At 38.1% G+C, this 10637-nt stretch overlaps 1 protein-coding gene across 1 annotated transcript; it reads right to left on the bottom strand.

Annotated features, from left to right (window-relative positions):
- Positions 1 to 2054: 2054 nt before the first annotated feature.
- LOC131882736 (cytochrome P450 3A29-like) lies at positions 2055 to 9997 on the bottom strand. The gene is given in 7 exon segments (XM_059229985.1): positions 2055 to 2414; positions 2506 to 2738; positions 2963 to 3352; positions 4493 to 4552; positions 4555 to 4681; positions 6383 to 6632; positions 9891 to 9997. Coding segments are annotated over 7 exon segments (1425 nt in total). The 5' UTR covers positions 9911 to 9997; the 3' UTR covers positions 2055 to 2069.
- Between the last annotated feature and the right edge of the window lie 640 nt (positions 9998 to 10637).

Here is a 10637-nt window from a genome sequence, read left to right as displayed (position 1 = left end):
TCTTTTTATTTATTTTTTTATCTTTGGAACCAAAATGCAAAAACACATGTCTGTTGCAAAATGTACCTCATTCTAATGATGATTTGTGCAAACAAAAGCCTATCATTTCAACTTTTTTTTAATAATGTGACAAGGTGAATGTTTGTACAGTTTCTGCAACCAAATCATTGTGAAGTCGAATTTTACAGAAAAAAACGAACTCTGAAATGTTTCTTAATTTTTCCTTAGCCCATAACAGTATATACATTATGGTTAGATAATAAAAATGGGTAACGTGCAAGTTTTTTAACGTAATGCACAGATTGATTTTCTTTCTCTGCTCTCCAGACAACAGAAATATTTTTGTTGTCAGTTAATCGGACGATTTTAAAAGGCAAAAAAATATCAGATTCCAGTTTCAAACGGGGAACAGAATAGTTATGGAAGGTATTTTTATCAATATTTCACAATCTTTAAAGTGACACCTTGTTGCATGCTACATAATTTAAAACAAATGCTAATGCTAACTCAACTTCTGAACATTCTCATTTGTTGTTCTGTTCGCGGCATTGAGGAAAAGAAAACCTTGTTCATGAAGAGATGTTAAACCTCGATTTAGACAACAACAGTTCAACATTTTGCTCTCTTCACCGAAAAAAATGCAATGATCGATCGAGGATCGTGAGGATTAAGCTCTTGATAGTCAAGTTTCCAAATTTAAGCTGGATCACGGGATGTGTGTTGATCTGACAGGCGATTAGCAATCTGTTTATGGCCAGTCTCTATCAAGGCACAGCTTTTGAAAAGTTGAACCGACGTAAATTTTGATTGGATCAATGAAGAATTCAAGAGGAAAAGCCTTGAAAAGGTTAAGCCGCGGAAATATCCGTTTCGGCTCTGTTCTCCATCATTTCTGATTATGGGTTGGAATCAAAAAATGTTCTTAAGATAAAAGTGCACATACTACTTACAAATCAAAAAAGGTAGCATTGAATATTTGATATAGAGGTGCTAAGTTTTTGTAATTCAAGACTTAATTTTAGTTAAAATTACCCAACCACCAAATGCCTTGATTGTAAAGTGGCATTGGCTTTTTTACATTCAAAACATTAATGATATTTGTTTTAACATTTCAAAGCCGTATCCTATCAAGATAATTGATTGAGATTCTCAGAAACCCAATTTAGGATATATTTTGGAAATAAAGAACGTTAGTAAATTGATGTGCCTATTTTCTACAAAGGCCATTTGCTACTGTTACTTCATAATTAGGTATTTAAAGAAAGCTTAGATTTTATTAATTACTGATTTCATTTACTGGTTAACATTGAGATTAGTTAAAGAAATAACATGATATAGGGTTTTGAAATTTTTGTTTGTCAACCCACTTTTGGACACGTTCTGCCCACTTTTGTCTACTTTTATCCACTTTTGTCCACTTGGTGTCCAAAAGTCAAGCTGATTCTTAAAATTGCCCACCCTGTCCATGAGCTTTGTCCCAACACAGGATTTAGGGCCAATTGTAGTGATCGTAGAGGCTTAACGTGCGTTTTGAGAGCACCTTCAAGTCTCATGAGAATCCAGGCTAGTTCGAACAATGAAGTCCAAATCTCTTCTTTCTCGGGCTCCTTCATTGTTTAATTTGCTGCCCTCTTATATTCGTAGGGAATATTTTGGCCTTATTGATCCGGTAGCATCTTCCAAGTCAAACTTGAACAGATTTTTAGATAACATTCCTCATCAACCCTACATTCAAGGACTAGCTCGGTCTGCCAACTCAAATTCGTTGGTAGACCAAATATCATATTAAGATTGAAAGCTAATTACCATCTATCATTTCTTTTCATTTTGAGTTGCCCGAGATGTCATTCCCACGAGCGGTAGGAAATTCCGCAAAAAGCCAACTACAATCACGCATTATTTTTGAAAAACTTAAAAGCATGTTCCCAAAATATTTGCAAATGCTCATTCTTATTAGTGTATGCCATTGACCTATGTAATTAGTGAATCACTCCCTACCCAGAGGTGATCGTTCTTCTGACTGCCCTTCTTTAAAGAACCATCAAACAATAATGTTTTCAATTGATTAATTACGGTTTATTTATCCGAAGAACCAGCTCCGGGTAGCTGAGCATAAAAGGGCTGCCCTTGTCAAATTTCAGGTGAGTTTGGGGAGAAGTGCTGATCTGATAGTTGGTAAGCAATTTGGCAACGGCCATTTTCATCTCAATTAAAGCAAACCGTTGCCCGATGCAAAAACGGGGACCGCCTCCAAATGGTCGATAGGTCAGGTTCTTGATGTTCTTCTCGTTCTCCGGCATAAATCGTTCCGGGTCGAAAGTCTCGGGCTCAGGAAAAAACTCGGGATTATGATGACTAGTGTAGATGGGGAAATCCACTCGCATACCTTTCTTGATGACCAGGCCGGGGGCAATCTACAAGTACAACAAAGACATTTTGAAAGACAAAGAATGTGTGTTGGTTCTGCACAACAAAATGATGTGCAAGTTCGACCATTTCGTCTACCTCTGTATCCTTTGTACATTGACGGATGTGCAGAGTGGCCGGTGGGTACATTCGCAAGTTTTCATGGATACAAGCTTCCAGATATTTCATGCCTTGCACCGAATCGTAATCAATCCGCCCGTCACACTCATTCACAACATTGGTGATCTCCTCTCGAACTTTGTCTTGAATTTCCGGGTGTTTGGCCAAGTTATAACAAAGGGTGGAAAGTGTATTGGCAGTGGTTTCAAATCCTAAAAAGAGGTACGGTACTCTAGTTTACATCATACATAATGTTAATGTGTCTCCAGGGAATAGTCATTGTGACAGGACAGTGCAAACACGTCTCAACTACAATCTTGAAAGTTAAAAATTGATAACCATATGACAAAATCGTCAGAAGTAATTGGCACAAATTTCAAGAGTTGTATTAACCAAGATTTATCTGCTCTCTGCAGATCGTAAGAGATGTACCTACCTGCCAAGAAGAAAATGGCCCCTTGGGCGGTGACGTGCTCTTCCGTGAGATATTTCCCCACTTCACCATCGGGATTATTTTTTATTTCCTCTAGAAGTTCTTGAAGTCGGGCGAGGAAATCTTTCTTTTTGATACCTTGATCAGATCGTTGTTTCATAATATTGGTGGTCACATCATATAGTTTGTAGTAGGCGGGAGGGAAAATGCTGATGTATGAAAATAGCGCCGGGAAATGGAGCAGCACCACATATTCCAAACTCTTTGGCAGGCTGTCTGTTACAAAGCTGGAAAAGGCCTCTACGCCATGCTTCAGCAACTCACTGTCCTTAGTGTAGAAAGCATTACTTTTAAAACCAAAGGCCGATTGACTTATGGTCTCCAGGGTAAAGGCTGAAAATCAAAAGTGTACAAAAATAGTCACCTAATTCGATTTTCAATTTGGGTGTAAGTTCCCAATTTGGTTTTTGGTTCAATGGCGTTGACATTATACCTAAGGCAGTTCATTGCATCATGTCTAACCTGCATATTGGTGAATCTAAATCATGAATATAAATATTGTGAAAAATTATTTCACATTCCGTTCTTCAAAAATAAGTTGTTCTTGTGAGCTATTAAGAAACAGCAATTAAAAGTCTGCGCTATGTTTTCCCGGCCTTTTGAGATTTCTATTTTTTGAGGCGTATCATCAAGGCTGAAACCGCAATTTTTCTGTTGGCCAAGGGGTTAGAAATGGTGTTCTTGCTCATAAGCTGACCAAAAAGGTTGCTTCAGGGTTGAATGAATTAGAACCAATAAAACCTCCCGTGTAATCGCATTCTAACTATTGCCGTTCAAAAAGTTGCAGTAAGCAATTTCATTGGGCGTCAATGCATCTTTTTTTCATCACCCAATATTAAGGATACAGACGAAACAAAAGAACGCGAAGAATGGTCTCAAAATAGCAAAAGATAGCTGCAACAAGTTATCAGCCATATTAGTTATCAAAATACATTGGATCAAAATTCTCAAACAAGCCCCATGGATCTATATTCGTGCTCCAGGTCTATCCACCTAGCCATTCTTGCGTTGAATATTCATAGTTTATTCTGGTTAGAGCCACTCATAAGTTGTTGCTAACCACTTCATATTACAGATTATTGTTTCCCCCATGCTCTTGGACATTTTAAATCGAGTCTCCCAGTGTGCCTTAGTTTGAGTTTATCACAAGCCATAACCATTTATGTTCTCTCTGTTACCATACTCACTAGCGTAGGGACAATGTTTAAGCGGTTCACAGTCCAGTGCTTCAAAATGCAGATGGGAATGACAGCTGAAGTAGGAGACTCAAGAGAAGCAATTTTGTCTGGACACTCCGATTAAGTTTATACATTTGTGGATTCGAGTTAAGATTCTAGCCTGAATTATGTGAGGCTACTGTGCCAAGAAATATATTGCTGAACTAATAGTGAATTTTTAGAACTGCGATAAAAAAAAAATCTTTGAACATTGTCATGGGTCTCCCCGTTTCCTATGCTCCTTTTCGATAATTACCCTGAAACAATTGCTTCATATCCATGTCGGGGTTCTTTGGAATCTCGTTGTCGAGATACCCGAGATCCCGCTAATGGGTTCCATCATGCCCTTGAGCTTCCCAGAAGAGAAAGTAGGACTCATGTTCTTTCTCAGAACCTGCCACACCATTCCTCCAGCCACATCTAGCGTGGTCACTTTAGGCTCAATCTGAAGTACAAATAGATCTTTAAGGAGCTGTCAACCAAAAGCAAGGGACCATTAAGCAGACTAATGAAACTCAAATTAGAGGCTTCATATTTGTAAATCAGATTTTGGAAGTGTAAAAAATCTTTTTAACATATTGTAGAATTAAACATCTTTATCATTAATCACCCTTAGCTGCCATAACTTCATGTGATTTTGACCCAATTGATTAACAGGGCTGTTCAAGAACTGTACAGAAAGATGCAAAGGAGTGGGCAAAAATGCAAAAATGCCTCCCCTCAAAAGTAAAGTATCACACTGAAGCTCCTCCAAGACAACTGAGTGGATTTTGGAAACCTTGAAACCTGGCCCTCCAACTTCATCTGACCTCAACCCATGGACAATTTGTCCTACGGGCAATTGGAGAAGGAAGTGTAGACGACCAACCACAACAGCCTCAAGGCCTTGAAGGCTTAATTGTGAAACACTGAACACCCTTTGTTCAAGTGAGGACCTATACCTCTGCTAGTTCACTTCAGTTAGCGGGCCACGGGCGAAACACTGTCGCCAATTCGTTTTAATCTTTATGTATCCAACCTGCCCAAAGCTCTTACACACCAAGGCCCCTCCATCAACCAATCATCTTTTCAATGTCTCCAATACGACCGGGTTCTCTTGGCTGATTCAGCCGTGGAATTTCAAAATGCCATCAATGGGCTCCACGTTTACTGCCAAGAGAGCAGCCTTCAAGTTAATACCTCAAGACGAAGGCCATGGATTTCCATAATAGTCGTCTGCCTCCCACCTCCTTCCTCATCAACAAAAGTCTGTATGAAATTGTCAAGTATTTCAACTATGTTGGTTTCATATTTTCCACCCAACTCTCCTTAACCAACCATCTCAAATCGTCAATACTCAAGGCCAGGGCCAGGATTGGGTGCATGTACAATAGACTGCCAATCAAGAATTTTCCCCTTCCAATGATTCTTCAAGTCTTTTAGACCTACACCAACCCAACTTTTCTCTACGGTCTTCTCCTTTATCTTCCCAACTCCAACCAATCCATCCTCAAATCCTTTGATGCTACCTTCACCAAACTCCTCAAGCAATACCTGTGCATGCTCCAATATGCCAACAATCCATAGACGCATTTTAGAGCTGACAGGGTTAGTGTCCAACAGTGTTGGGAACCTGACCTTTTCGGAGGTGATGGCAGGACACAAGTTGTCCTTCCCGGTTACGGACTTGTTAACAACCTATTATCTTTAGCACAACATCCCTTTGGAGTATTGGCGGTCACGCACCTTTGTCAGGCTCACGGCCAAGTGCCATCAACGACGGGAAATTTGTTCAATCTGACCCACCCACTCTTCTGCAATAACCAAGATTTTCATTATTTACCCCTACCCACCTGTTTCTGCACTATCTGTAATTACCCTCTTCACTTTTTTCATGTGCATTGAACAACTCTAGTCATACTCATTGTGATATCACTTTCCAGTCAACCATTTTATTGCCTTTACCATTTTGACATTTTTCTTTTTTTCTTTCTTTTTAACAATGTTTGTATAATGCCTATACACCATGTTTTATATTTATTTTTACGCCATGACATGGCCAAGAGCCGCAATAAAAATAAGATAAGAAAATAGTCTAAATTTATCTGATCGGCATTGTAATTAAACCTTTGGTCCAAACTTCAGATCATTACTTCTTAAATCATACCTTGAAGGCGATGGTTTCGGAAAAGTTTTCAAAGTGAGTGATGGTCACGGCTTTGATGAGATTGGGATCAATTGTGACCAAAATCGGTTGGGCGTTGTCATACCCGACATAGGTCTTCCCCAATTCTCTCACTTTTTTCATGTAAACCTCATGAATCACATGTTGATGAGGGAGCAAAGGTGAGCTTCCGAGGACGAAATTAGGTTTATCCAAGGGCAGTCCCAAACCCTCAATGTACCCGCGATCTTTGCTGAGATGGAAATATATCCATGTTAAAGACATTGCTAACAATCCTGCCAACATTACGAGAAGCATATTGAAATGATCGTAGGAAACTGAGCGATAGAAAAGTTTTAAGGGTTCACAGAGATTGTGAGACTTTTTCTAGTACAGCTGATAGCATTGTATATTTAATGAAGATAAAGAATGCGAGATGCAAGTGCAAATTTGGAAACGAAATTAAAAGAGAGCAGATTGACAAAATACGGACCATTCTTTTTAATTAGTTAAGAATGGGTAAAACATTGAAAATATGCTGATAACATTGGAAAATAATATTCGGCTGAGGATACGGTGGCAATTTATCATTTAAAACCCCCCAAACACATTTCTTTGGTGAAGGTTTGTAAGCGTCCCAAAAAGTTATTGTCATACCATTTTCATTTAAACGTGAAGTTATGAGAAATAACTGATTTGTTAATGATTGACAGTAACAGTATATTGACTTCTTTATATGCCACCTGTCTGATGATGTCAGCACACATTTTGGGAGATCACTTGGGTACGTTTCATTACAGTAGAGGAAATAAAAAAACAGGTGCTATTCGCAACATTAGACAAAAAAAAAACTTTCTAAGGTTTCAAAAAGTGTTTTTGTAAAAACAGAAAATTCTAAAGTAGGGAAGCTTTTTCGGCTAAAAAGTAATTTTAAACATACAAATGAGAAAAAACTGTGACAATTTATTAAATTGCAATCGTACAGGAACCATTTCTTTTTAGAGAATAAATGAGTGGGAACCCTTAATCCTTTGGCAAGGAACTATTTAGCCTCAAAAGCACGAGTGACATTTCAAAATTGCATGTTGATGTCATCTTCCTTTCCCGCTTCAATGTCCCTACCCATTGGTGGAGTGGGGATGTCAAATAGTGATACCTTACCAGCTACTCAGCTCAAATCTCAGTATAATTACAAAATTTGAATTTACAGTAATGCCAAGGTTGAAAGTGGTCCTAATTCCATTTTTGGGGGCCAAAAAAGGGCCAAAGGGAAGTACTCGCACGGAGGGAATAAGGTGACACGCAAAATTACTTGTACACAAGTATTTGTGACTCACCGGAAAAAAACTTTTAATTCGCCAAAATCAGGAATAAGTTGGTACACTGACGACGCAACACAAACAAGTCACCATATCCTACACTGAAGAGATAGGGAAAATAGCAACTTTTTTTTCCTTCATGTTTTAGGGTTTTTAACCGATACTTGGGAATGATTTTTCAGCAAGTCATGTCATGTTTTATAAAATATTAGGTGTAACACCGAATTTGTACTTGCTACTTTAATGCACCCTTGATCGTGGGGCTGGTCAGGTATCTTTCGCAGGAAATGATCTACAGTAGGTCTTGTTTAAAATTAAATAAGGGTTCTTTTGATAGGTAGATTCGTCGGAGAGGTCTAACTAACTAATGTTTTTAATTTCCAAACTATATACCATAATGTGTTTTTCGAATAGTAATTGACTATCTTAAAAAAACAAAGCATTGCAAAATTAAACAAATGTCACTCATCTAGGTTAATGAGATCATTTATGTATTTGGGATGTCAAGATTTTGGAGCCTAGCTCAGGGAATTTGGTAGTTGGGCAATTTTGATTTAAATTAACTAAAGAAATTTGTAGCTGCTTAGCATCTACTTATCAGACATTCAAAGATACTTTTTAATAGTTGTACATCTATAAATCATGATTTATTACTTTTCTTACTTTTTTTACTTAAGTGTTTCTTCTCATTTTCAGACATCAAAAACATATTCAATGTCAAACAACTTACCTAACAACATTTTCAGCAACTTGTATATGGAAAGTAATGCATAAATGTAAGAAATATGTCATTCTTAAGCATTAGCAATTGCGTAAGATGCTCAATTTTTATATTCGAAAAAGCTCTCATGACTTTAATCAAAAGATTCGTGCAAAAGATTCGTGACCACGTTGAATGAATGAAGCTATACAATTAGAAAATGATGTTAAGCTATCCCATACACTGGTAAAGGAAGGCTTTGGCAAGTGCTTGGTGGGTAAGGTGAGATAAAAAGGTTATGAAACTGAAATGTTAAGGGTATATTGCAAAGGTTACAAAGGCTTATTTTTCTTTTGACACCATCAATGAGCTATCTTTTAAACGAAATATTAGTTTCAAGTAGATTTTCTTACAGATTTGCAGTTTTCAAGTTTCATATTTTTTGAAACTTCTGGACACAGGCGGACAAAAAGGTCTAAAAATAAATTTCCCACCCTTCCTACAGGGCCAAGCTTGACCAGGGGTGTTCGTTTTTCTGACAGCCCTTTGTGTAAGAACTATCAAATAACATTGCTTTCAAGAGATTAACTTTCACATTCATTCATTCGCAGAACAAGATCCGGGTAACTTATTTATCAATATAGATTGAAGTATTGACAAAACTTCCAGAACAACTCAAATTTAAGGTCTCGCCCTATACTCCAACTCAAAAGCAAATTGACCCATTTTCAAATCTTGAGATAATATGTAAATCTGTTTCTAGAAATCTCGCCAAAATCCTATCATCTTTTTAAAGGTCGTGTTTGGCTCGCCCTTTCTGTTAGGATGAGAGTTAACTTTTGGAGAAAACATGCAAGCGAAGGTTCAGTTGGTATAAGATGTCCCAGTCCTCTAAATAAGCATTTCCTCGACTCGACTACGATGACAGGGGCACGGAGGTTTGGTGAAACCTGTATACAAGTCACGTCCGGCCGTTCAAGTTCTTATTGTATTATACTGTCCAGCATAATTGGCACCTACGTGTTTATTACTGATGGGGATCAAATTAATAATCACGGGGATGTTGTAAGTAGGGTAGCCAGTTAACATTTTCAATGACCTATGACATTACACATGGAGTACGCATTACAGGAGGATTGCCCGAAACCCATTAATTAACCTCAAAAAGTGACCCTGATTTTCCGTCCGTCAAACCAGGGTTACATTTTGCTCACACTTAACTTTTTGCGTGAGGATGGACTAGACGGGCGCTTTCACTTTGCACGTTTTCTGGCAACCTTGAATTTGAAATTTGATTTGATCCCATCACTAACGTTTATGTCCATTGCTGGATGTTTTAGAAAGAAAATTCGCACAGATCCTCTCTGGGTCACTTTCTTCTTTTTCGTTGTATTTGGTTTCTGCTGGTCACCTTGTACCCCTGAACAAAAATTAGATTCACACTCAAATACAAACTCGGATATTTTAAAATATGATATTTTTCGTGTTTTACCTGAATCCAAAGTTCACCATTTATAACTTTTTTTGACGGCAGAACGCGACCCCTTATTTGAGCCAATGGAAGCGAGGGACCTGAGATTACTGATTATGAGCGCTATATTTCTTAAAAAAACACACAACAGAGAATATTTATAGCGCTCAAAGAGAACTGAAGGGGATCAAATAAATATTTACGAGAAGTTGCGACTAGGGCTTCCAATTTACGTTTTCAATGGCACATGGCATTGCTGGCGGAATTTCGGAAACCCGTTAGTCAGCCCAAGAAAAAGAAAGACAAGAAGACCACCGCTCGGTTAGTCAGGTGCGCATTTTTATTCAATCTGATTGCAATGGGAGATACATTTAGAGGTTTAGTGATTTCCAGTCTTTTCTTACTGCCAGCATCATCTTGTTAAATCGACGGAGCTTTTTGCTGGGTTGAGCAGAGATTTGCCCACTCAAACAGTACGAGAAGAGGGAAATCAGTTCTGCAAGTAAGCAACTAAAAATAGTTTGAATGAGATGTATGCCTTCATGTCTCTGTATTGATTATAACCGTGATAGAGGCCATGGTATTGCTATAAATGTAATAAACTCGTTGCGGCCCAAACTTGTCCGAGCAGCCGCAACCAGGCCAAACAGCCCGTGTCCCTTTTTTCACAGCCGGCAGTAATAAAAGAATGAAAATCACTAAGCATCCAATTTCATTCCTCATAAAGCCATTGATTTTTTTTGGCAAGAGCAATTCTTTATTAGTCGA

The sequence above is a fragment of the Tigriopus californicus genome, chromosome 6, assembly GCF_007210705.1.
Source record: "Tigriopus californicus strain San Diego chromosome 6, Tcal_SD_v2.1, whole genome shotgun sequence".
NCBI classification, from domain to species: domain Eukaryota; kingdom Metazoa; phylum Arthropoda; class Copepoda; order Harpacticoida; family Harpacticidae; genus Tigriopus; species Tigriopus californicus.
This window is presented reverse-complemented; position numbering and strand designations above follow the sequence as displayed.